The following is a 27,715-nucleotide window of genomic DNA, read 5'->3' on the forward strand; positions in this document are numbered from 1 at the left end:
TGTATTATTTGACATCAAAAATGCTTTCGACAGCATCGACATAAATATTCTTTCGCAATTCTGTGTGTAGTTTTTCTATGTAGCTGAACATATATACACTTACATTCATAGCAATTTTTAATTAGGGGAGTTGTAACCTTTGCGCACCGAATATTTTTGTTTCTAAGAATGATTTAAAAGCAAGCACGAAAATGGACTCTAAAAATAAATTTCCTTCTAGTATTAAACTTACGTAAATTTTATGAAAATTATGTTTAAATGATCTATAGGCAGCCCCGAAACTGTCCTCTAATTATAAATTTCTTTCTCATTTTAACCTTACGTTGTTTTCTAGAAATGTCGCTCTTACATACTATATAGCAATCCTCTACTGCAGGGGTTGTAACTTTTGGAGCGCGTCGAATATTTTTGTTCCTTTAACCGATTAAGATTTAATGATCTGTAAACCATCCCAAAAATGCCCTCAAATATAAATATCATTCTCGTTTTCAAGTTACGTTGTTTTTTTACGAAATATTCACTTACATGCATAGCATTAGTGCCTTGCGAGGGTTGTAACTTTTATAGTAGTCCAAGTATTTTTGTTTACTTGATCGATTATGTTAAAATGATCTATAAGCAGCCCCGAAACTTCCATATAATTATATTTTTCATTCTCGTTTTAACCTTACGTAATTTTCTAAAAATGTCGCTCTTACATGTACCTACCTATAGCAGTCCTCCACTGCAAGGGTTGTAACTTTTGTAGCGCTCCGAATATTTTTGTTTCTTCAACCGATTAAGATTGAATGATCTATAAAGCACCCCAAAAATGCCCTCAAATATAAATTTCATTCCCTGTTTAACTTACGTGATTTTTTATGAAAATTCTACTTATATGCATAGCCTATAGTACACAGCATTAGTGCGTTGTTGGGGTTATAACTTTTATAGTGGTCCACATATTTTTGTTTGCTTGATCGATTATGTTAAAATGTTCTATAAGTAGCCCCGAAACTGCCCTCAAATTATAAATTTCATTCTCGTTTTAAACTTGCGACATTTTCTAGAAATGTCGCACTTGCATGTATGGCAGTCCTCTACTACAGGGGTTGTAACTTTTGCAGCGCGCCGAATATTTTTGTTTCTTTAACCGATTACGTTTAAAATATCTATAAAACACCCCTAAACTGGCCCCCAAATATTAGCATAGTTCTATTCTTTACACTAAGATATTAGTTTCATTCCCGTATTTAACTTACGTTATTTTCTTATGAAATTTCTACTTATATGCATAGCATTAGTGCATTGTGGGGGTTGTTACTTTTAAAGTGGTCCAAGTATTTTTGTTCACTTGATCGACTATATTTAAATGATCTTTAAGCAGCCCCAAAGCTGCTCTCTAAAAACACTTACCTACATGAACAGCAATCCTCCCCTGCAAGGTTTGTAACTTTTGCATAGCACCGAATATATTTGTTTCTTTGATCGATTATGATTAAATGATCTATAAGCAGCCCCGAAACTGTCCTCTAATTATAAATTTCATTCTCGTTTTAACCTTAAGATCTATAAACCTTAAGATCTATAAAACACCCCTAAACTGGCACCTAAATATTAGTTTCATTTCCGTATTTTAACTTACGTTATTTTTTTATGAAATTTCTATTTATATGCATAGCATTAGTGCATAGTTGGGGTCGTAACTTTTATTGTGGTCCAAGTATTTTTGTTTGTTTGATCGATTATGTTTAAATTATTTATTAGCAACCCCGAAACTGCCTTCTAATGATAAATTTCATTCCCGTTTTACCCTTACGTAATTTTCTAGAGATGTCGCTCTTACATGTACCTATAGCAGTCCTCTACTGCAAGGGTTGTAACTTTTGCAGCGCGCCAAATATTTTTGTTTCTTTAACCGATTACGTTTAAATGATCTATAAACCACCCCTAAACTGGCACCTAAATATAAATTTCATTCCCGTATTTAACTTACGTTATTTTATTATGAAATTTCTGCTTAGGTATATGCATAGCATTAGTGAATTACGGGGGTTGTAACTTTTTTAGTGGCTCAAATCTTTTGTTTCTATGATCGATTATCTTCGACAACATTAGGAGGTATGAAGGAGTGGGTAATTGGGTATACCTACAGGTGATTGGAAAAGTAGTTTGTACACTCTACATTCTATAATGACAATTAATGGAGAATCGGAGAAGCATATTAAGTCAACTTCAGTGTAATTCAGAACACCACCACCACGTACTTACGTCATTCAATTTGCGGTCGCTTCGGTATTTATATATAATATAAGCACTAGTGATGATCTCGCTTATCATCCGAAAACCAAGACAGAGAATATCATACTCCTCGTACGCAATTCTTGGATCATTTTAGTTTTTCCTTAAACTGCGAACATTTTGGAAACAACATACAACATTAGACAAACGGTTACGCCGAAGGGATAATTGGGCGACCTCTTACGTAGGTACCTATTTAATGTTCACATTGGTTTCTCCTCTTTCAATTCTCTCGCTTAATTCTCTTCTTAGCGATCTGTGATGATCGAGCTACCTACGAGTTTTTCCGATGAGAAATAGATATTGCCGAAATTTTTACTGCTATTCAATTCCTTAGATTTGCGAAGTATGCTAAATGCTTTGAAAGGAAAAATTACCTTTATCGGTTTTGGTCTAGGTATCCCACCATCAAACTTACCTAATCGAAATAATTTAACGTTATCGGGTTCATCGGGAATAGATCCAAGAAAGATTAGCATTTTCTTGATTATACCAGCATTCGCAGAATCCCGCTCATTTGTTGCGCCCAAGGTACGTTTATCTGCTCCAAAGACCGCAATGTTGCGTTTACGCCTCTGGCGATCCTCAATGTTTTCAAATAATTTACTATCGATCTTAATAGTCGCATTATTAGACTCAAAATTAGCTTTGAGGTGTGCCACTTCTTCTTTCAACTGTACGATAACAGATCCGTGATATCCGAATTCAAATTCGTACAGTCGGAGCAAGTGCAGAATACACGTGGTTTATTAATTTAGTATACCCGCAAGTATACATGGCATAGGGGATTAGAAGTGTCCACGAGGCTAGAGAAATGTTTATAATACGACAATATAATAATTGTTTAACGTAATCATGCAGTTCCTTAATACCGAATAAACGTACTCGCATGACGTTACCACTTCTCCAAAGTGAGCAGCGACAGCACAAAAATGTTCTATACGCGTTTTACACTATCCAATAGACGTAGTAACAGAATTAATTTACCGCAAATAATTGTTTATGTTTAATGTTTTCTTCAACAGTAGTTTCAACTATTACTTTCTTCTAACATTCTTCAAGCATCTTTTACTGTTTTTGATTCGATTATCTTTATTTCGGTATTGAGTCACTCTAAAATATTAATCTATCTTACCTGAATCTCAGTATGACAAAGTTTAACTTCTTGAATAACTGCTCCGGTTCCAAGTGAGCAGTCTATAGTAGTAATGTAGCATCCAACTTACTTTTTCCATTAAGTTTTGATATAGGTCTCCATTTCCGTAACGATTGCTCATCGACATAATGTGCCTAAGATCCTCACACTACAACCTAATAAATTTTCAAAATATATTTAAATCCTATATTTTAACACAATTATCGCAAATCTATAAACTATACAAGGTGTTATATAAATAATGCTTTCCATGTAACCTCTATAACATATATACATAGTTTGAAGTAAATAAAACAATTAATAATACTAGTTTAACATGACTAAAGTAACAACATAAGTATCCAGGCTTTCCAAGATATAATCTACATAACCGCAGTAATTCAGTAACATCGTTTAAGGCGTCTTACTTTTTATACTAGAAGGTATATGGGTAGGTATCTCACGATGTGGTAGGGTGGGGTTAACGTACCCTTAATTTAAAGATATTATATGACTAGAGGTTTCTGCATTATTTCCGTTGTCCCAAAAAATGTGCTTACCTTCTAATAAAAAAAGATCTCCCTGGTAGGTTGGTGTAGGTTCGGTCCGGTGATATGGATTTTGTTCATATACTAAATTGAATAATGTATAGTGCTTATCAATGGTTCAAGCTTATTTCGTTGTGTGGTTAGATAAAGATTAATCTTTTGCTACATTTCCAGTTGTAGCAGAATCACATACCTGAATTATGATCTAAATGTACTGACTGTAATTGAAGTAAGTAAAATCTGTTGACAAGACCTATGTCATAAAGTAAAAACTATTTTGAGCAGAAATTTAATATTAAAGTTATGTAGTCTTGAAGTTTCTTCATCTTCCTCTCTTAAATCTCAGAAGACTATGTACTACTACAACATTGATCTAAGATCTATGTGTATTTTACGTAAATAATAATAATTTATTATAACACTGAGTGTATTCAAGGCATAAATTTATCTCATTTATGATTTGGACATACAGGACCGAAGTTGTTTCGTAAAGGAGAAGATCTTAGATATCCACAATTTTTCCTTGCAATAAGTTCAGTAACGTTCACCATGAGATAAATCCTGTGCCTTGGATAAATAAGTAGTAAGTATAAATATTCACAGTCATTTTCTTTGGCAAGAAGTTTTGTCATTATACACACATCAAACTTATATATCATATATTCTCATAACTTAAATGGACAAATATAACATTAACGTATATACACAGCACAAAAATATAATACTACAAACCGATATTGCACATATTAAACAAACCATATTAAATATGGAATACATTGTAAAAACGTAATATAATTACATATTATCTCTAAGTAAACTCTTTGAAAAATCCTGGAAGCCAATGGTAGACATCCCTTACTTACACAAAACTACAATTACGTAACCAAAATTCTGAAAAAAACTACGTCCTAGACTAAGGTACTAACAGTATCTCGAAGGTTTTATGAAAGTAAGCGATCTGCTAAAATATTTTTGTTTCTATCCTTTGCAATTCCTATAAACTTAGCCAACCTCTCACAACCATGTTAAACCCTTATCACAAAAGCTGTGCTATAACTGGTTGAATCAAGCACATATGTTCAGCTCCTCTTATCGGCAACCGATTCAATGAGAAATGCCTAATCATTTCAGGTATCGAACTGAATGGTTTACTAAACTGTCCTAAAATGAATGAACCGTCATTACCATCTCGCTGTATCCTCATATGCATAAATCCACGAGCGCTCCTAGAATAAAATTGACTACTTACATTAAACTTACACAATTTAAACATTCACGCTCAAAATTGGAAATTATAGACTCACAGGCATACTTCAGTCTCTTATCTTAACACTTTTAATTCTCACCAAGAATAGGTTCAGCCAAAACAATTGCACGCTATTGCAACAGATTTCTATAAAAGATTCATGTTCAAAGATATACTTTCGGTTGACCAACGATCATTTGGGGTGATGGCGCGCAATGGGTCTAATCTATAGAATTTTTATGAATCCTATTATACAATCATGGCGCTTAGTTTACAAGTTTTACAGTTTATTATTTTACTGACTGAGTTCAGTACACTGACTTGACCAATGCACCAAGAGGCACGATAGGTACTGGTTTTCCATGTTCTCCAGTATCAAGATTGGAAAACTAAAAGACGCAATCTTTTTTCCGGATAAGCTAAAGTGTTTGATTCAAATGTTAAGCGCCTGCTCCAGTACTTATACAGAAGAATCGTACACTGGAAAAAGCCACACCACGAAGCTACCATGGGACCATGGCGAATGTGCATTTCATTCCAGAAATGAAACCATCCAGTTTCTAAGTGTTACGGTTTTTTTATACATACCTATACAAAAAAGATACTATGGCCACAGCGCGTGGAAGATCATTGACCATCCCATAAAAGACCATTGAATTGAAATGAAGAATCGGTTGTAGGGACTACCTGCAGTCTCTCAAAAAAAACAACGTAAACTTCTACGGCACCAATTGAGATCCAGCTTGAGCCAAGCTCAAACTAGTGACTCTTGCTTGATTTAACCAGAGGGTATTAACCATATCACTAGATCGGCCTTTTCAAGAAACTGCAAAGATGAGATTCCAATGCAATTCCGACAATGGCAATTTCTTTTTGTTGTTTACGTTGGTGATGTCGAGCTGAAGAGTTTCCGAAGGTAAAGTTGAAGCAGCAGGTCCGTTTGCGGTCATCGTCATATTACTCTTTTAGCCACTCAACTGCGAGAGGATAATTAGTACCTACAAGTGATCGGAATCTATTCAAAAACGTAAAATCTTTTCCGATTTTTTGGGGTAAACCAATGCCCTAAGACATTTTGGTCCAGATGTAGTTAATTTCAGAAAAGAGTGCAAACTGTGTACAATTCCAGTCAAATTAACCACAGTCCCCTAGAAAACCATTGGATTGAAATGAAGAATCGGTTATAAAGGAACTAACCTTCCTTCGTTACAACTTGTTGCTTCAGATTGTCTAATTGATGATCGTATTAACCATTTTTCAAGTGAAATGCGCACTCTCTAATTTAACTTACACGCTTTTAATGGCTACACTTTTTTGACTGAAAAAAATTAGGCATGGTTTGTAAGTTGAAAAACGTTTGTAAGAAGTTAAGAACGTATGTAGTGAGTGTAAGTGAGTGGGAGGTGAATTCTCTTATCCAAAGCCTGTTATATTGTGTTGGTTTTTGTTTTCGCTTTTACAGCGTTTGATAGTGCCTGCTCGTGGTAGTTTACCGGTAGCCAAAGGGATGATCCCCATGTACTATACCAATCGTTTCAAATGCATCATTTTTGCCTAGAAAATGTGAAAAATTGAATAACAACCTAAAACCACTGACCAATTGGCACCTATTTGGCTATATTGCCAAATTGTTTTCGATTTGACGGTACCGTCAAACCCTGAAACTACATAGGTCGAGAAGAAGGATTTCGAAGATTGTTCAAAGGGACCGAAACCTACACATTCGATAGCCTCGAAGGATAGTCGCATTTCGGATTACCAAGATCTTAAAGTTTCTTGACGACCCCTGTAACGGAAAAGTTTACACACCAACCACCATTCCACTCTAACTGCACTTCTCTCAAACCGAGAGAAGAGAAAGGGAGTGTATTTTATAAAAAATTAGTTAAAGACTATGAGATGATTAATTAATGATCCTACGTACTTTAGTGAGAGAGAATAATCCTGCCGCGTAGATTCACTATTCCTCACTAAATAACTACCTTCTTTTAATAATCGCAAAACGGTTTCAGCTTCCACTCGAGTGATTGCCCCATGAAACCATCTGAAAACTTCACATTAAATAAAAATTTAAAACCACAAAGGAGTCACTTACGCTTGTTTCTCCAATGGTACGTTGACATCAATTGAATTACTTGCGACTGTTTCAGAAGTTGTGGGATTATGCGTTCGTAAACCTACCAGGCCTAAGCCTAATCCTATTCTGTGACGTTTTCCAACATCTGTCAAATTTAATGTAAGTTTTGGTCGAAAATCGCTACCTGTAATCATTTCACGGTTATGGTAGTAACGAATGAACTTGAAAACTTACTGTGCATATCAGCTTCTACAACACTCTGGCTGGATGACGCTTGGGACACACTCGATTCATTGCTACATTGTTGTATTCGTAATCGCCTTCTTAGTTTTGGCATGTCAAACGGCAAATCTCGCAAATCTACGGAAGTCGCACTACCAGAGGTGCAGGCGTCTTGGGACATTATCCTTCTCCTCCGCAACTTCGGCATATCAAACGGGAGGTCGGGAAAATCCTGTTGATTTGGAATTGAAAGTTCAGTTGCAAAGCCAAACCTGGACGTTATTCCTTCTCGCGATTGAATGGATATACCGCTGTCTGAACCCTGTATTTCTGCATCACCCGTATGAAATCCGAGATTTAATAAGTTTTTATTTTGGGGCACTCTTCTTTTCGTTTTTGTGTTCTCTGGGGTTGTAATTTCATCCGGCGAGCATTTCTGAGAGTTGTTATTTCGATTGATGTCCGATGTCTCCGATATAGGTTCCTGCGAGGATTTGTCAGATATTGGACTGAGAATATGTAGCTTGTTAGCGTGCGCTAAAAAACCGGCTTGAGGAGCCGAGAATCCGGTATTCGTTCCTGAATCGGAATCGTGTGAGCTTAGAGAAGATGAGTGGTGACTTTCGGAGCTTGTGGTACTTCTATTTCCTTCGCTGGTGCTGCTGCGAATGCTTTCCATACTTCCGCCACTGCTGCTGGTAGTGATACTTTCAGTGCTTGAGTACTTATATCGCCTTCTTCGTTCCTTAAATTCTAGGACAGAGGTTTTTGATAAGTCTTTTGGTCTTTTTAATAGTAACAGATCTTTACGAGGCCTATCTTTAATTTCTAGTATTCGTTCTTTTTCGTGTTTCAAATTATCTTGATGGCCGGACCATCCTTTAAATTCCGACAAATTATTTTTTGCACCGAATTCGATGTCAAAAATGCTTCCTTGTGCCTGTAAACTACCGCTGCTACTAGCTGGCGATCGGCCACGTAAAGATTTAATGGGTAAACGTAGATCTTTTAAACGCAATTTTTGGTGCGAGGGGAGGTTAGGTGCGCTGCGAATACTGTTCATAACAATATCTTTCCCATGAAATTTGGTTGGTAGAGGAGCCGTGGACGGAGGAGATGGTGTATAACCCCTTAATCGTAACGATAGTACACCAGAAGTGGTGGACGTTTCTTCGGCCGGTTCCAGTTGCATATCTTGCAATGTCTGAGACAATGCTGATACAGAATTATTGTCGTTTTGGATTGGCTGAGGGCAAACGACAGCTACTTTGTAGCCGTTACTAGAGGAGTCTGCTTTGTAACATGAATCTAGTCGCGATGTTTTATTGCCGTTAAGTTGGACAAGCACTGGGTGGTTTGAAACTTTATCAATTTGATCTAGATCGTCATCAGATTTGTTGATGCGACAATCAAACGCAGTTTCATACACATGCCTTTGTCGTGTCATGTCGTCATCTAATCCATCATCTGGTGTAAAGCAAGCGCAAGGTGAGGTCAATCTATTAGGAGGCATAACCGCGTCAGGTGCCGCATCACGCGAGTCAGTGCTTTGAGTATCGACGCTCGAACTCTTCTTGGAATATAATTGACTAAATTGCTTGGCTCGGAAAGGTTCGTCTATATTGGGAGTATCTAAACTTGAGCTTTTCCAGTATTTGATTTGGTGAAACGTTTTTTGATTATCTAAATTTTGATTTAATAAGTAATCTGCTTCGGACCCCTTGTACGCTGAAATTCTGGATGGCGCAGAACTTTCTCCTTCCGATTTATCGAGGCTCAAACTCTTTTTGCACGAATTCGGTTTGGAGGGAGATTCGTCAACTTTACTTTTATATAAGTCACCGTAATAGTACGGGGAAGGGTGCCTTTTAACATCATTACGCGTTGGCGACTGAACATTAACTAACGGTAGTATTGCTTCGGCTATGCTATCGGGCGAATTTAATTCTTGCGGTTTAACTAGTGTAATATGATGACCAAAAAAGTCTTCATCTGAGGAAGGCTCCGAGGATCCCTCTGTAAATAAAATCATATATTACTTTATTTTATAACAAACCCAAAAATTACACCAACGTTATGTGGCATTTTTATACTAGGGGGTGATTTGTTTAAACGCGTAGGGGATAACATAAACACAGCTGCAGAATACATACGTCATTTTGCATCATCTCCTTTTTTAATGTTAAAAATGTGTCCAATCTGAAAACATGTTTGCAGATTGTTTGTAATTTAACTTTCTCACTTAATATATCACATAAACATATATTCCGTACATTCTAATAGCCCAGAACGGGAACTTGGCAATTCGGAAACAAAGGTGGGCTTAGGCATCATATTAATCAGTATTCACTAAAAAAGTATTACAAGAATAAAAGGGAGAAACCGTTTAGAAGGGGAGTGAAAATGAATTAAAACAACTTAGCGACTACTTACAGAAGAATCTTTTAATAATTATAATATAACCCCTAAAAAATTAAATTTCCTTTGAAAATTTATGGAAACGTTTCGGGATAAACTTGAGATCCATTTAGTTTAATTAAATTTATATGGGCACCTGGATAAGTTTTAAAAACGTGGATTCTTTGAGCAGTCCCGAATTTATGATTAATTACTTCAGCCAACTTTTAAAAGTGATAAATTACGTTAGCGTTGGGCTGAAAACCGAAAATTTTGAAAGCACGACGACGTGTGGAGTTCGAATACGCTCTTGAAAATCGCCGTAACGCGTGGACTATTTAAATTGTAGGCAAACCGCAAAGGTGGATGGGATGCTCAAGAGATAACTCTAGGGATTAGTATAGGGGTGCTAGTATTTCACAGTCTCCTAGGATTGAGCATCTCATTAATTCATTTCTTACTTTCTTCCACTAATGTACCTGATGCAGTCTCAAAAAATTAAAGTGCACGTATTATTGTAATGGAACGCGATTTGACATAAACTACTTCCTTGTCTTTATGTGTTTACAAATAATTAAGTTTGCTAAATGAATGCTAAAAGTAAGGATCGTAAGTTAAATTAAAATAGCGACATACTGGAGATGCTTATTGTAGTTTGTTTTATACAGAAATGAACGTACACGGGGCGACTCCGCGTTTTATATTGATAATCGAGTGGGTTGTAGCTTTGAACTAGACCTATTTTCAATCATTGAGAGCTTTCGCATTTCGAACCTATATCAGTTGAGAAAAACGCCTTTCCAATGAGTACTAGATACGAGCCCAGCTCATGCCCCACTATCTATTTTGACAATTATTGACTTTCATTTAAGAAAAATTAAATGCTAGTTGAGGATAATCTGCTTAAAATTGATTGAAAATCGTCAGACTTAGGGGAGGAAGTAACAATTTTCCGTTTATTTAGAACCGAGCAGAACGCCGTTTTCAATTTAGTCAGACGCTGTTTTCACAATTAAAATTTTAAAGAACTTAAGTATAATCGTGCTTTCCAAAACAATTGAAACCCGTTGAAATATTCACTATAACGGTACCCGCCGATGATTTCATCATTATGATTAAAAGCTATTATGTATATTATGATTCTAGTGTTTGATATAAGTGGCTTTACATTCATAAAGGTAACTTTAGCTTGGTATATAGGTACAACTCACCCTCTTATAATGAAATTTTACTTATCTATTTTAGAAAACTATCTAGAAAATGTATGTGGTAAGTATTTAGAACGAAATATTTGTTGGTGACATTAGTATCGATTCTACTGACAGTAATTTGTTTGTCAGAGCCGAGATAAAACGATGACACTGGTTGTTGATCTCATCCGACACAATCTTCAGCTACGTTTTGTGTAAATATTCCACTAAGTATTTATAATTTAAACTTTATATCACATTAAATGAAGTGGGAATGCCAGCGTTAACGCTCCATTGTGTCTCAATTAGTTATGGAAACAAAGGCGGTGCTACCAACGAGGAAGCTACAATAAAACAACATTGATGAGCGTTAACTCGAAAACTCAATAAGACTTTGACGTCATTAGACTGAAGTATTTGAAATCGTTTCCCTGCTATTCTGCACATGGAAGCTAAATTTAACACAAAGGGCTTTACATCTCAAGAAATTCTTGAAGGACTAAAAGAGTTGAACAAATGCACCCACCGTTCAGAAATCTGAACGAACATTTGATAGCCAAACTCAATTTTATTGAAATTGAATTTTTTTAACATAAGCAATAACAAGCACTCGAGTGAATTTCTACCATTCCTTCGGTTAATTTCAACTATAACCTATGATAATGAAGCTGTCTGTTTATTATGCAGAAGAAGCAATATATTTATTTATTTTATCTATGAACATAACAGGTTGCCCCCAATAACAATGTTCATGTATTAATTTTAAAAAGAAACTATTCGAAATTTGAATATAAAAAAATATGTTAAGAGTATTTAAATAAAAAAAGACAAAGGAAAACAAAAGAAAGAATAAAAAAGAAAAATGCTGTGAAAAAATTTTTTTTACAGTTCTTGAATATTATCACACGATCTTGCAAACTGCCTTAGGGACATATAAAAAATATCTATGGTGTTATTCCATATATGCACACTATTATAAAGATGTAATGCTGCTAGCAATGCAGAGTTTTTACAATAATCTGTGTTGACGCGGGGGATATAAAATAAATTTAAAATAAATATAGAAAAACTACAACATGAGAATCTTTTTCCGAAGAAGTTATACCGCCCATTTCGCGGATTGTCGTAATTATGCGAACTCTGAAGAAGGACTTAAAACGGCATGGGTATACACTCAATGTCAAAATTCGCCAATTCAAAAAAGGAAAGGTTTCCATTCATCCTTTCCACCTACCGTTTTCCCTTTCGTTCCAATTACAACAAAGGTGAATATCAACAATTATTGAAGAATTTTCGGTAACCATCAGGTGCACCGATAACAATTCGAAATACACTGAACACTATTTCATACCGAATTATAACAATCATAGTTAATAAGCAAAACCTTTGGGGTGAAAAACTGTGTTATGAAATCACATTTTCTGTAATGTGGTTGTACCGTAACGATGATTTTTAAATTCAATTTTTGACATTCAATACTTTAACTCTGCCTTTTAACTGACGTGTCTCGTTTGGATTATGTATATTTTGTTACCTTTAATTATCAACTGCAATTAAAAAAAAACTATATTCTATAATTGATTTTCGAGAAAGGAATACTTTAAAATGAAGTTGTTGTGTTGTTTTTGTGGTGCCCGTAAGTACCCAGTCCGCTCCTGATTAAACTAAAATAAATAATGTTGGAAAAACCGTCCATAAGAGTTCTAAATTTAAACTTTTACCATCACTAGTAAAAGCGGCACTAAGAAACACAATTTTCTTTCTGTTTTTCTGTGTTTTTTTTCGAAATTGTACATTGCGTAGTAGAAAACGACAAACAAGCACTGAATTTTCAATGAACTGTTTCAAGCAAATATAGACAACGAGCGACAAACACAGACGGACGGGCAGAAAGTGCAAATGACCAAAATTTTATCAGTTATCCCCTTGAACACTGTCTACCTATTACTGAAAACAGAATTGGAAAATTGGAAGCCGTTCGTGAGTAATCATGTACAGAGACGGACGGACGGACAGAAAGTCCAAAAACATAAACTCGCGTTTTGTCACTCGTTAATAAACTTGTAACAAAAATAGCACTCCTCAATCACTGAAAATCCAATCAGTTCTTCCTTGGGTGTTGACATAATACTGAAAACAGAATTGGAAAATTCGAAACCGTTCGCGAGTACATACACAGATGGAAGGACGGACAGAATCCAAAAACACAAACTCACTTAGAAGCTCTAATAAACGATATTTATGTAATTACGCTTCCTGCAAAATTAATGTAAAATATAAATAAGTAATTATTTATTTATTTATTTATTGATTTATTGCCCTACAGGCTTATCGCCCAATTACAGGACAAAGTACAATAGTAAAATACAGTAAAGTAGTGTACCGTGTAATGATGTAACTTATAGGAATTATTATCACTAGAATGGTGTTTTAATAAAATTTCAAAAAATAAATCGACTAAATTATGAACAATTAGTTAATGAAAAATTGATAATAATAATAATAAATGCCTTTACTGCCCAATAACTCAATACTATCGAAACAAACATCAGGTTACTGCAGAATTGTGGCCAACAGGTGCAAGTTCAGGGACTGGCCCTCATCATGTGCCGTTCCTGGTCTTCCACTTGAACCCAGAATACTATATTCAGAAATTTATAAAGGTTTAAGGTTGGTTACTTTAAACTTTAAAGATAAAAGAAACTTTAATTGTGTGATTTGGCGTAATGGTGTTGTCACATCCCATAGGCAGTGAAGTTAGAAATTTTAAAAGATGCTGAAAGCAAAAGATATTTCGTAAGAAGATAGAAGATCGCATTTTTCTCATCTTGCTGATGGTGCTAAATTAAAATTTGTATAACTTATGGGTTTCGTGTAAATTACATTCAGATTCTTATTTCTTATAAACGCCATATTGGATTTTTACACTCAACAGGGAAAAAAATTACAAAATCGGTAATATCAAATACCTAGTATTTGATTTGGAAACTAATCTTCAATTTTTGGATTGAAGTTTACAATGTATTTCTTATGACCATAATTTTAGGGCCGTGTTGATGGTGACTATGCACAATTCAAGAAAGATATCCAAAATGTGAATAAAACCGATCCAACGTACGTATACGGTAGAGCACAAATCATAAAGTTGCAATTTCATTGTCAGAATAAATGTATTTAATATGATTGCGAACTAGGGTATCGAATTTCGGCCAGTCAGTAGGGGCGGGAACAATGCAATAGCCTACTTCGATCGAAAACGTTTTCTGAACATTCAAAATCCCATAGGTAGCGATTTTTTCGAAAAAATGTATATGAAGCAAAGTTGTGCTAAATGCTTTCGATTTTGAAATGTTCTCCTACGATGCGCCCTTTTCGAGATATATGCGAAAAACCGCAAAATCGTACCCCCTCCCCTCCTACCGGCGGCACTGAAATGGATGGGGACTTTATTACATAACCATCAGAGGACCTTGCCCACACGTTCCCGAAAAGATTGGAACTACGCGAATTATTTTTTCTATTTGCAGTTTTTTGGCATAGAACGACTATACTAAATGCGAAAATATTTTTATGTTCAATGAAGGGGTACCACCACCTATTCCTGTTGAAACTGATGGTCAAGGAAATACTGAAAGACTTTTAGACGTCTGAATCTGAGGTGTTCCACTTATTAAGGACAACCTACCCTGCAAAAATATGTTCAGTTAACTAGTTGATGCTTATTTATTTATTAGCTTAACGTACATTTTGTTAACTCTTTCGTCATAATTTCAGAAAAATAATGCGAGGGATTATAAATAAGATTATCCTCGTATCCAAGGATTGATAAAGAATCCAGAAGGCATTCACGAAGTATGGCTGTCAGACTCCAAGTAGATTTATGTATGTCGAACATATACCAATAGTCACACAGAAAAAGTTTTTCGCGTTATTCTCAAGAATCTTGAATCTTTTATATTTGAAGATGAAATAGCGATGAGGAATCAGAATAATTATTAATCTGTCGCCCGTCAACACGAGTCTCCCACAATCATTTTTCATTTGGCATACAAATGGTTGCGCATAATTATTTGAAAAATTTGATAATTTTTTTCCAAAAGTAGAGAAAGGTTTTCATTCCGGCTTTCATGAAAACTCATGTATATCAAAGCTGTAAATCACGCTGTTTCCTTCAATCCCCGACGTATAGATATGGAAAGCAAGGGTGTAAAATTTTAATAAATGTCTGAATTAAGAAGGGTTGTAGTTGAGATCCTGCAAACTATAAAAAAATATATGTCGTAGATCTTTGGCTTCAGAATAAATGTCTCATAAACGCAATAAATAGGCAGTAGGTGGTTACTTCCCTAACTCGACAGATTTTTCCCGAACTAAATTTATGTCACAAATTAAGAAATTTATTTCAAATTTGACACATGAACGGAATTTAGTCAAACGGTAATATTCGCCGTGGTAAATACATCATCTGCACGATACATGCGAATTTCACCCCTCTTGTTAATCCGGCGTAATTAAATTCGAAAACACACAGTAATCTAAAATGAAATGCGTCAGTAGCTTGTGGTTACATTGACGTGTGAAATTACTTCGCGGACAAATTTAAACACCCGCTCCTTTAATTTTTAAAGAATTACTTGAATTTCATTGCGACCAAAAATTGCGTAATGCGAGAAAATTAATAATAGGGAAAATGGAAATTTCGATGAATGAGCGAAGTTGATTGGGTACGATACTTACGGAACTAAATCTCACCCTAAGAATATTTTTCGACAACCGTCATCATTAATGTTAAGTTCGAGATTGAAAAAATGTAACTAAGGACTTCCGCTATTTTATCCTTCATTTCTATCAACGCATTGTCTGTTATATTCCTTACTTATCCTATTTTGCCTAATTGACCTCCGGATCAAATGAAATGGATGTATTCTAGATGCATTTTTCCGCTTTGAAGTTTTATTAACCACTATACTGGCATCATCGATCGGTACCCCCTATAAAACCCGAAGATTACAGAAGGTATTGAAGTGGCAATTGTATGTATTATATTATATTTTGCCGATTGTATTTTCCAATGCTAACAAGTCTTTAAAATAAGCGACGTGAACTCTAAATCTAATTACACTCTCCTTTCAAGCTAACAGATCAAACAAAGCAAAAGAAAGATTTGGGCGGTTACATGCGTTAATTTAAGTTCTCTCTCAAACTGAAAATTTATTAAAGTGTGTGCCACAGGATTATTTCATAACACCATACACTTTGCACAATTTTTACATTGGAGCAGAATATAGAAAATGCACGTCTATAAAATGTGTAGAATGCTTTTAAGGACTATTCTGAACTGTAGCTTGCTTGTAAAAATTATTTAATTCATTAAAAATGGTGCAGGGAACAAAGCTAGTCCTCTTCACAAGAAAAAGAAAGGCAGAGGGTCCCTGATGCTATTCCTTTATCCTTTTGATCCCTGGTGTAAAAACAACGACTTCAATGCTTCAATACTGAAAAATGTTTCTATTTAACGTTCCATCTAGTCTAGGCGATAGAGACTGTAAAATTGGCAAACTGGACATTTTGAGGTGGAAAAGAAAAAAATGGTGGAATATGTTTAGTTAGGTGTCAAAAACAACATATTAAAAATCCCACCCTCCAGATCCTGTGCTAAAGGCTCCAGCCACCCCACCATCCCTCAAAAACCGTGTTTTCGCTCTTTTTGGCTGATATCTCGCGATCTATGAGGTCTATATGAAATATTTTTAGGTGAAAATATTTCTCGGGAAATTTCATACAAGGTAGATACTCAGAAGTTAGCCTAGGTGTACCTCTTAGCGTAGGAAATTTATAAAAGCGGCGAAAATCATCAATTTTCGTGGCTTGTTGCAAATATATCGCGACCTTTAGGGCTAGATGAAATATTTTTAGCTGAAAATGCTCCTCGTGAAATTTTTTACAAGGTTAGATACTCAGAAGTTAGCTTAGGTGTACCTCTTAGCCTAGAAAATTCATCAAAGGAAGCGAAAATCATCATTTTCGTGTTTTTTTTGCGGTCTTTTGCAAAAATATCGCGACCGTCAGGTCTAGATGAAATATGTTTAGCTGAAAATGCTCTTCGTGCAATTTCATACGAGATAGGTAACTGAAGAGTTGGCGTAGTCACCTTCAACTTTCATGTGTGAGGAAATATTCATTGTAAAACAAAGTATTTCTATGTAGGTACCATTTATTCACGTAAAAACAGTATTTTCATATTAAAATATTCACACATTCATTTATACCTCAACGTAATCATTATCCTTATACTTATCCAAATCAATTCGTACTTTTTCGATCAGACTTCTCAATCAAAAGTTATAGAGTAGAAACCAATTTGAAAAAAAATTCAAAGGGCTGTAACTTTTGAACTGTTTGAAATTATGGATTCTACAGGTCACATTCTATAAGAAAAATTTTTTCCGGGTCGATCTGAGACAATTTTTTTTCGGGGCTCAAAAAAGGCAGTGTATTATAACCTTCCTTTTTTACCAAAAATCGACTACACCAAAATTTCTCGGGAAAACACTTTTTCTTCTTAATTTGGGTGCGTAGAATCCAAATCAATTCGTACTTTTTCGATCAGACTTCTCAATCAAAAGTTATAGAGTAGAAACCAATTTGAAAAAAAATTCAAAGGGCTGTAACGTCGGTAATTTCAGGCGACCCACTAGCACTAGAGGACGTCGAAGAGCCTGAAGAAGTGGAATCTGCAGAGGATAATGATTACGTTGAGGTATAAATGAATGTGTGAATATTTTAATATGAAAATACTGTTTTTACGTGAATAAATTGTACATAGAAATACTTTGTTTTACAATGGATATTTCCTCACACATGAAAGTTGAAGGTGAAAGGTGACTTTACGCCAACTCTTCAGTTACCTATCTCGTATGAAATTGCACGAAGAGCATTTTCAGCTAAACATATTTCATCTAGCCCTGAAGGTCGCGATATATTTGCAAAAAACCGCAAAAAAACACGAAAATGATGATTTTCGCCTCCTTTTATGAATTTCCTAGACTAAGAGGTACACCTAGGCTAACTTCTGAGTATCTACCTTGTATGAAATTTCCCGAGAAATATTTTCAGCTAAAAATATTTCATATAGACCTCATAGATCGCGAGATATCAGCCAAAAAGAGCGAAAACACGGTTTTTGGGGGATGGTGGGGTGGCTGGAGCCTTTAGCACAGGGTCTGGGTGGTGGGATTTTTAATATGTTGTTTCTGACACCTAACTGAACATATTCCACCATTTTTTTCTTTTCCACCTCAAAATGTTCAGTTAGATGTCTTTATCGCCTAGACTAATCATACAAGACAAGCACTTAACTTATTCAACCTCAACAACAACCCTTTGCAGCGTAAAAATTCAACCACACACTTACGTATTGCTTCTACACGTAACCTTTAATTGGTGAATGGTATTAATTATATTTGTAGTAAAGGGCCGAAACAGCTTGCACACATCAGCTTCACAACACTGCAACCCTTAAAAAGTTATACGTTTAAAGTACCGTCCCCTTCTTTATCAACGATTTCCGCGAAGAAATCCTGAATTATCAATAGGTAAACGCTGGAGATATGTTAGGAGTAGAAACCAGCTTACTTAGGACAATCTTAGATGAGAGGCTGAGGGTATAGGAAAAACAACTTACATGGTTTTCGTAGATTTAGAAGCATTCGATAGGGTTAATTGGAACACTTTATAAGTAATGAAGGAGACAGGGACAGCATATAAAGATAGGAGGGTAATTTGAAACCTCTACAAGGAACAGAGAACGGTGATTAACGTAGAGGGCGAGGAGGTGGAGGCCAAGCTGCAGAAGGAGTTAGACAAGGCTGCGGTTTGTCGACAGCAATATTTAACCTTTACATAGAAGAAGCCATAAATATATAGAGTAATTAACATAAGGGTTAAGTGCAGGGCGAGACAATTACATATACTGAAGTATGGGGACGACATAGTAATCTAGCAGAAAGGGAGATATGTATCTATAGAAACAGGACTAAACGGTATGGAGAGAATACTAGCTAGAGACTACAGTATGAAGATCAACAAGGAAAAAAACAAAAGTAAGCAAATGCGCAAAAAGAGAGAATAGGAAAATGATAAAGATCCGAATAGTAAACGACAACTTTAAAGTATGTAAAGGAATTTCGCTATTTAGGTAGTATAAGGTTACACAAGATAATCGTACCAAGGAAGATATAAAATTCCGGATAGCGCAGAGCAAAAAAAGCATTTGAACGAAAGTGAGATCTGCTAAGATCCTGGATAAATATAGGAATTAGGAAAAGGCTACTAAAAACGTACATATATGAAGTATAGTCTATACAGATGAGAAACCTGGACTATAAGCAGGGAAGATAGAAGTAGGAAAGAAGCATTTGAAATGTGGTGCTATAGAAGGAAAATGAGGATTAGCTGAATGGCTAGGGTAACAAACGAAGCAGTCTTGGAGCTAGTACAGGAAAAAAGGAAAATACCGAAAACCGTACAGAGAAGAGGGGATCTGCCCAGACACAATCTGTGGTTAAATTTCAAAGAAGTACCCCCATAAACAAGAATGTTGACATTGTCGATTCCTAAAGTACTTTCTTAAAACATATCGATGCTATTTGGGCCTTACCGGGCACAGAAGCCACGATTGTGCCAATAGCGCACACAACTTCGTTGAAAAATGCGATAGTAATAGATCTGGATGTCTGTAAAAATTTTTCATGACCAATAGAGCGCTAACAAATGCTAGTGAATGCGAAATGGACACTCAAAAATGTATAAAATCTTGTTTGTTGTAGCATGGTGCTACTATGCAGCAGGAAATACGTTCAATTGCCCGACATAAACTGACATGGTGATTGGTTAGTGCTAATTTACTTGTACTTAGCTCCTTAGGTTATCATTTTAGTTACAGGTAAGTCAGAATACCCTTTCCGCACTTTTTTTGGTCTTCTTAGGAATTGTACACAATTCAAATAATAGTAGACTGTTAATTTACTTTATAAAATCAATATTTTTATTCATTATTTTAGGAAATTTTATAAATGTTTAGATCATTTTTTAAAAAGCTTTAAGTCGTAATATATTTGTCAAAATTAAAAAATTAATAAGGTGTGTTATATGGGGACAGCACTAGTTTGTTATTATGGAAAATTATAGGACGTTCGACATTTACACTTGGTTCACAAGGCAGTGGTACATTTGAGGAATTTGAATAATGAGAAAAGCTCTGAGGGAAAAAATATTGAGGATACGTAAAGGGTGAATTTGCATTGAAGTTTGGAAGGCGCTCTGGACAATGGTTGGGCATTGGAGAAAGACAGACCAGTTGGGCTTGAGGGGAGTTTACAAAAAATAGTGGCTGTGGTGTGACCGAATAATGATGATGTGGGCCAGGAGTAGTTTCTAACTTATTCTCTTCATTTGCACCTTTACTTCGAAGAAAGTGAATGATTTCAGCGTTTCTCATAGTAGCCGCAAATGTCATTGGTGTCAATTCTGTAATAGTTTACTAATAATAAACTGGCATCAAAAAATAACATCCAAATACCGGTAATAGGGGTAGCAATATTCACACAGAATCCCTTTTCAATTAAGTACTTTACTACATCGATTTTATCAAATAAAATAGCGAGCGATATTGGTGAAAATATGTGTTGCATACTTTGCTTGGATATTCCTCCCAAGAGAAGGTGTTGTAATATTATGGCAATTACTTCTAAACTTCCTGATGCAACGGCCGCTAACAAGATGTTACATCCTAAAAAGCATTATCTACCAAGTTCTTGCAATAAAATAAATACAAACCAAAGTTATTAACACGGGTAGCATCTGCATGTTTCGATAAAAGATATTTTATCGCGTCAATGTTACCATAACGGGTCGCCATCATGAGAGGCGTCCATCCTAGGTAATTACCTGGGTCGATTTCGTTATTACTTTTCAATTCTTCTTCAATTTTTTCCAATTCACCACGTATCGCAAGATAATGTAAACTTGTATTTCTATCTTCGTCAATATACGTTACAATTGTCTTAGATGCCATTGGACTTGTCTGTTACATAGCACTATTGCAAATGAAATTGGGAAAGGGCAATTCTAGTATTAGTACGACACGTGAATGAGATAAGCTAAACCAGCCATGGGATATCATATTCTGATATTGATATTTGATAGGTAAATGTATTACAATAATAAAGCATAATAATAGACCCAACACGTAGACAATTCGCCGTTTGAAATATGATACACGCAGAATTTTTTCGCAACAAGAAATTTAGTCTAGGCGATAGAGACTGTAAAATTGGCAAATTGGACATTTTGAGGTGGAAAAGAAAAAAATGGTGGAATATGTTCAGTTAGGTGTCAAAAACAACATATTAAAAATCCCACCCTCCAGACCCTGTGCTAAAGGCTCCAGCCCCCCCAAAAACCGTGTTTTCGCTCTTTTTGGCTGATATCTCGCGATCTATGAGGTTTATATGAAATATTTTTAGCTGAAAATATTTCTCGGGAAATTTCATACAAGGTAGATACTCAGAAGTTAGCCTATGTGTACCTCTTAGCCTAGGAAATTCATAAAAGCCGCGAAAATCAACAATTTTCGTAGCTTTTTGCAAATATATCGCGACCTTTAGGGCTAGATGAAATATTTTTAGCTGGAAATGCTCCTCGTGAAATTTCTTACAAGGCAGATACTCAGAAGTTAGCCTAGGTGTACCTCTTAGCATAGAAAATTCATAAAAGGAGGCGAAAATCATCATTTTTGTGTTTTTTTTTGCGGTTTTTTGCAAATATATCGCAACTTTCAGGGCTAGATGGAATATGTTTAGCTGAAAATGCTCTTCGTGCAATTTCATACGAGATAGGTAACTGAAGAGTTGGCGTAAAGTCACCTTTCACCTTCAACTTTCATGTGTGAGGAAATATTCATTGTAAAACAAAGTATTTCTATGTACCATTTATTCACGTAAAAACAGTATTTTCATATTAAAATATTCACACATTCATTTATACCTCAACGTAATCATTATCCTTATACTAATCCAAATCAATTCGTACTTTTTCGATCAGACTTCTTAATCAAAAGTTATAGACTAGAAACCAATTTGAAAAAAAATTCAAAGGGCTGTAACTTTTGAACTAGTATCCCAATCTTGGAACTGTTTGAAATTATGGATTCTACAGGCCACATTCTATAAGAAAATTTTTTTCCGGGTCGATCTGAGACAATTTTTTTTTCGGGCTCAAAAAAAGGCAGTGTATAACCTTCCTTTTTTACCAAAAATCGACTACACCAAAATTTCCCGGGAAAACACTTATTCTTATTAATTTGGGTGCGTAGAATCCAAATCAATTCGTACTTTTTCGATCAGACTTCTCAATCAAAAGTTATAGACTAGATGCAGATTCCACTTCTTCAGGCTCTTCGACGTCCTCTAGTGGTAGTGGGTCGTCTGAGATTACCGACTCGTAGTTCTCGTCTTCCGCTTTACCTGATGCATGGGTACCCTGAAGAGACGACGTCGCATTTAGGCACGATGCTCCATGACACAGGACGCAGAGTTCATTACACTTCAGACCTACAACAAGAAGCATTACTTCTTATTGTAGGTCTGAAGAACGAATTCTGCGTCCAGTGTCATGGAAGATCGTGCCTAAATGCGACGTCGTCGTTTCAGGGTGCCCATGCAGGTAAAGCGGAAGGCGAGGAGAACTACGAGTCGGTAATTTCAGACGACCCACTAGCACTAGAGGACGTCGAAGAGCTTGAAGAAGTCGAATCTGCAGAGGATAATGATTACGTTGAGGTATAAATGAATGTGTGAATATTTTAATATGAAAATACTGTTTTTACGTGAATAAATGGTACATAGAAATTTTGTTTTACAATGAATATTTCCTCACACATGAAAGTTGAAGGTGAAAGGTGACTTTACGCCAACTCTTCAGTTACCTATCTCGTATGAAATTGCACGAATAGCATTTTTAGCTAAACATATTTCATCTAGCCCTGAAGGTCATTTGCAAAAAACCGCAAAAAAACACGAAAATGATGATTTTCGCCTCCTTTTATGAATTTTCTAGACAAGAGGTACACCTAGGCCAACTTCTGAGTATCTACCTTGTAAGGAATTTCACGAGGAGCATTTTCAACTAAAAATATTTCATCTAGCCTTAAAGGTCGCGATATATTTGCAAAAAGCCACGAAAATTGATGATTTTCGCCTCTTTTATGAAATTCCTAGGCTAAGAGGTACACCTAGGCTAACTTCTGAGTATCTACCTTGTATAAAATTTCCCGAGAAATATTTTCAGCTAAAAATATTTCATATAGACCTCATAGATCGCGAGATATCAGCTAAAAAGAGCGAAAACACGGTTTTTGGGGGATGGTGGGGTTGCTGGAGCCTTTAGCACAGGGTCTGGGTGGTGGGATTTTTAATATGTTGTTTCTGACACCTAACTGAACATATTCCACCATTTTTTCTTTTCCACCTCAAAATGTCCAGTTAGATGTCTTTATCGCCTAGACTAATTAAAAGTTCTTCTCGAATATTATTATTGTGGACCTCTGTACTTCAAAATTGTATTTTATTCTAGAGAGGGGAGCCTTAATTGAAATTATATACTAAATAAATAAATATTAAATTATATAGCACCTAAAGCTCAGGTCCTGTCCATTTTCCATTTCCCCACCTACTCCGGCATCGTGCTTGTTCTTCTAATTAAATCGATACACATGAAATTCAATTCTTAAACATTGAACTAATGCTAAATAACGACGTGACGTTAATATCAAATGCATTTTAACGTTTTAATAATGAACTTTGAAATTTGTTTGTCACTCGCGCTTTGGTCATTTATGGATTCATCCAAAAGGCAGACCCACGACTATGCCCTGAATGTCAAAAACAGCGAATTAAAAATTGTTTTCCCGTACAGTCCCGGAGGACACCGACAAGGCAGAAAATGTGATTTCATAACGCAGTTTTTCACCCCAAAGGCTTTTGCTTATTAACAATGAATGCTGATTGTTATAATTCGAAATGAAATAGTGTGGAGTGTTATTTATAATGCGGTAAAGTGTATATTAAATTTAAAACCGTTTCAGGTAATTGAATTAATTACATTTTAATCGCCTTTTCATAAGCGTAATAAGCAGAACCTTCTATCGCTGTGGAAGGTAGATTCTCTGCGGTTGACGTTCTCTGATTATTCATAATATGTAAATCATCAAAGCAGCGCTTTAGTTTGGATTTAACAACAAAGTGTAATGTGAATTTTGAAAATATGCCAATATAAGGTAGCTTTATGTATGATACCTTTTGAATGGACACCTATTTACGTGTTCATCTTGCTATTCAATTAGGTACGCTTCAATGTACGACCATCAAATCTCCGGAACAGGAACTTAAGCTTCAATACACCTTCGGTTATCCCTTCGATCTCAATCCCTTTCCTTGCACTTGTTCTAATCGGGTAGAAACTCCCCCCATGTACTTCGGTAAAATTGATAGTTTAATCTTTAATGGTATTATTGATTAGTATATTTTTCCAATTCTTATTGCAACGACAATTATAACGTGCGACCTTACTTAACATGGTAAGTCTGGGTGCTGGTTTCGGACAAACATTATGTGACAGAAATTACAGAGAAAAATAGTGTCTTGTGTAACAAGAAGCGATAGTGAAGTTTCTACTCATATCGAAATTACGTAAAGAATATACAATACGGGATTCTTACATAAAGTAGCAACATTTTAATATTTAGTTTATCTTTTATAATGTTTGAGAGCTGAAGTCGTCCTTATGTTTCATTGATGCCGTGAAATTTCACTTAAAATGAGCAAGAGTTGTAACCGAAAGTGAGAAACAGAAGTACTAAATGTAGCAATATTCTAAATTAATATTAACCGTGAAGGTACCCTTTTTTTGAAAAAGATTATTTCTTGTAAATTAATTGCCTAATATGGATTTATTGTGTAAACGCCACTTTTCATTACTGGAAATGTACATCTGACTATCACAAAAAAACTGAGCTTGCTGACGATGTACCATACAAAGAAACGCAGCGATGGTTACAAACTCTAAAAGTGACTCAGTCTACCAAGATGTAATTTCTCGAATTGATAGTGCCTATGAACATACAATGCCCTTCGATTTTCTGGCATAAAAACTGCTATGCAACTTACAACCTGGAGATGAAAGTGTTAGAAATGACATCTAGCCTAATTGTTGAGGTCCATCTTAATGTTGATTATCACACAATGGGGTCAATCGTTAATGGAGATCCAACACAAACCATTCCCCACAAAACTTTAATTGTTGTAAAATTCAATTACGGTGAGTAATAACATTTAAAGGCGGAAAATGCTACGAGTTTCGGCATACAATGCTATCATCAGGCTACAAATAGAGTATAATATTAATTATAAATTTATTATTTTATAATTAATATGCTCTATTTGTAGCCTGATGCTGGCATTGTTTGCCGAATTTAACCAGAGACGATATTAAATTAATTCTGACCTTTTTTAAGCTACTCAATATTCAAATATTGTATAAGTACAGAAATAATACACACTGTCCTACTTTATTTGGTATTTCCGGTTCTCACTTTCGATCACAACTGCTGCTCATTTTAACCGAAATTTGACGGCGATCAATAAAATAAAACGACTACTTAAGCTGTCAAGAAATATAGAAGATAAACTAAATACCAACATGTTACTACTTTCTGCAAGAATTTCGTATTTTGGCTACTTCCGGTCAAGCATGGAGTCATTTGAAAGATAATTAATGTTCTTAAACATTCATTACATAAATTACGATATTCGCCACACAAAAAGAGATATATTAATATAAGCCAGCTGCCCCTTGTCGCAGCCATTTAGAATTCTAATTTTCCCACCTTAACCGTCGGGTTTAGGATTTAGGGGTGCAACATGGTTTTTTGGAATCAGCATACCCGTATAAAGTTATGTTACCAACTTTCACAAAGAAAAGCCCGTATTTTAATAAATACCAACACACTTGTAAAATGGTACCAGTTTACAGGATGATCGAATATACCTAACCAAAGCAATACTCAATAGGTAGGTACTCATTAATTTTGATTTTGCTTAAAAATGCCATCCATAATGTATGTTGCATCACTTTGGAATGATTAACTCAACTTGAAAACATCACAATACGAAATGGGCGGTTGCCGTAAAGCTAAGATGTAGGTGTCCCAATTTAGATGGCCTCAAAGGATTACTTCAAATCGTTGATTTAATTATGGTATTAGTAAATTCCATTTAAATTTGAAGTTACCCTCGCAAATGTACATCCCTCATACTTTCAATAAGAAAGATGCAGAAGTCTTTTATTTCCTACATGTGAGAAAGGATAACGAGCGGCAATGAATGACTCATATTAGGTGACGCAATATTTTAAAGGAATGGTCGAAATCGATTTCCATAAGCAGGGTGCAGTGGTAATAGCGGTTTTGTTAAAAATTTGGTATTATCTCGTAGACTTTCTGAAGCTAGAGGTAGATAAAGTACGATTATGTGTAACTTACCGGTAGTATATGGTTGGGAATATTCTCGATCTGGACTAGTAAAACATTTTATATCAGTCTCCTCTTGACTTAATTGTTGCCTGGAGTCACGAGGGTTTGAATATGTTTCCAAAACTTCAATCTGTAACAAATAATATTTTGAATTTTCAGAATCGATTCGAAAGCGAATTGTTCTTACGATTATACTTGAACGGTATGATAATGACAGTAAGGGATATAAAGACCTTCCAAATACAAATTTTGATAGGGGCGCTACTTTGTTATTCGCCACTTGGGAAATCCATTTTCAGTAATTAAAGCGAAACCTTCGGACTAGAATTTTACATTTAATATTACATAAAACGGTGGCTCGTATTTTATCTTCATTTACCCTTATATTTGACAGTAGAACGTATTCAACTAATAACTAGCAAGGTAAATTTGGCTACTATGTATATTAGAACGTTTTTTTTAATAGGTAAATGTCATCCGCCCTCCAACTCCTGATCTTTTCAGCTGTCCAAATGTGACAAGCGATATTCCACAAGATAAACAAATCTTGTAGTTTCAATCAATCAGACAAGACAAAAATGATTTTGTAACTAAAACTGCCAGGTTGTACAGTATAATAAACATGAGAAACATTTTCCATAATGCTATAACCGCGTAAGTGGTGGTTACAAGTTAAAAGGTTCACTTCGTTAATCGTTAACCGATAAAGTGGTACTTCGAAATCTTTATTACTGTTCTTTTCCTATAACCGAACCAAATGTTCTTCTACATTTTTCAAACCAAAACGAACGAAACCGCAAATGTCGATCAATTCGCAACCACAGACATCTAACGGTAACGATAAATCGCCACTATTTTCCATTGTAGTCACTGGATCTGGCATTTCCGATGAACAACCAAGCGGTAGTTCTTTCTGCAATCGATGGTCTTGGAGCGAAAGGATATGTAAGGATTGCCACGGATAAAGTCATAGGTCCCAAAAACAACCCTTTTGCTTCGAGAATGAGCAACAACAGAATTTGCATTTATTT

General features: G+C 35.4%; 2 protein-coding genes across 2 annotated transcripts; both read right to left on the bottom strand.

The window, feature by feature from the left end:
* Nucleotides 1-3,626: 3,626 nt before the first annotated feature.
* On the bottom strand, nucleotides 3,627-27,567 carry LOC116165730. The gene is made up of 6 exons (XM_031480393.1): nucleotides 27,475-27,567; nucleotides 26,694-26,814; nucleotides 7,521-9,524; nucleotides 7,305-7,470; nucleotides 7,134-7,253; nucleotides 3,627-5,189 (listed from the first exon to the last, which is right to left on the bottom strand). The coding sequence occupies exons 1-6, from the start codon at nucleotides 27,565-27,567 to the stop codon at nucleotides 5,000-5,002; spliced, it is 2,694 nt and encodes an 897-aa protein (XP_031336253.1). The 3' UTR covers nucleotides 3,627-4,999.
* LOC116166049 (26S proteasome non-ATPase regulatory subunit 10-like) lies at nucleotides 20,119-21,202 on the bottom strand. Its single transcript, XM_031480872.1, has 3 exons — nucleotides 20,933-21,202; nucleotides 20,676-20,885; nucleotides 20,119-20,623 (listed from the first exon to the last, which is right to left on the bottom strand). The coding sequence occupies exons 1-3, from the start codon at nucleotides 21,168-21,170 to the stop codon at nucleotides 20,229-20,231; spliced, it is 843 nt and encodes a 280-aa protein (XP_031336732.1). The 5' UTR covers nucleotides 21,171-21,202; the 3' UTR covers nucleotides 20,119-20,228.
* Nucleotides 27,568-27,715: the final 148 nt, after the last annotated feature.

This window comes from Photinus pyralis, unplaced genomic scaffold (assembly GCF_008802855.1).
Source record: "Photinus pyralis isolate 1611_PpyrPB1 unplaced genomic scaffold, Ppyr1.3 Ppyr1.4_LG3a, whole genome shotgun sequence".
Classification (NCBI taxonomy): domain Eukaryota; kingdom Metazoa; phylum Arthropoda; class Insecta; order Coleoptera; family Lampyridae; genus Photinus; species Photinus pyralis.

What these genes read in the sequence shown, in the direction of transcription:
- LOC116166049 (XM_031480872.1), bottom strand. Translation starts at nt 21,170, where the DNA reads ATGGCATCTAAGACAATTGTAACGTATATTGACGAAGATAGAAATACA. An exon ending in TACCCGTGTTAATAACTTTG is followed by an intron (nt 20,886 to 20,932) that starts GTTTGTATTTAT and finishes AATGCTTTTTAG; the next exon opens with GATGTAACATCTTGTTAGCG. An exon ending in TATTGCTACCCCTATTACCG is followed by an intron (nt 20,624 to 20,675) that starts GTATTTGGATGT and finishes AAACTATTACAG; the next exon opens with AATTGACACCAATGACATTT.
- LOC116165730 (XM_031480393.1), bottom strand. Translation starts at nt 27,567, where the DNA reads ATGCCAGATCCAGTGACTACAATGGAAAATAGTGGCGATTTATCGTTA. An exon ending in TTCCCAACCATATACTACCG is followed by an intron (nt 9,525 to 26,693) that starts GTAAGTTACACA and finishes TTTTATTTACAG; the next exon opens with AGGGATCCTCGGAGCCTTCC. An exon ending in TGTAGAAGCTGATATGCACA is followed by an intron (nt 7,471 to 7,520) that starts GTAAGTTTTCAA and finishes AAATGATTACAG; the next exon opens with GTAGCGATTTTCGACCAAAA.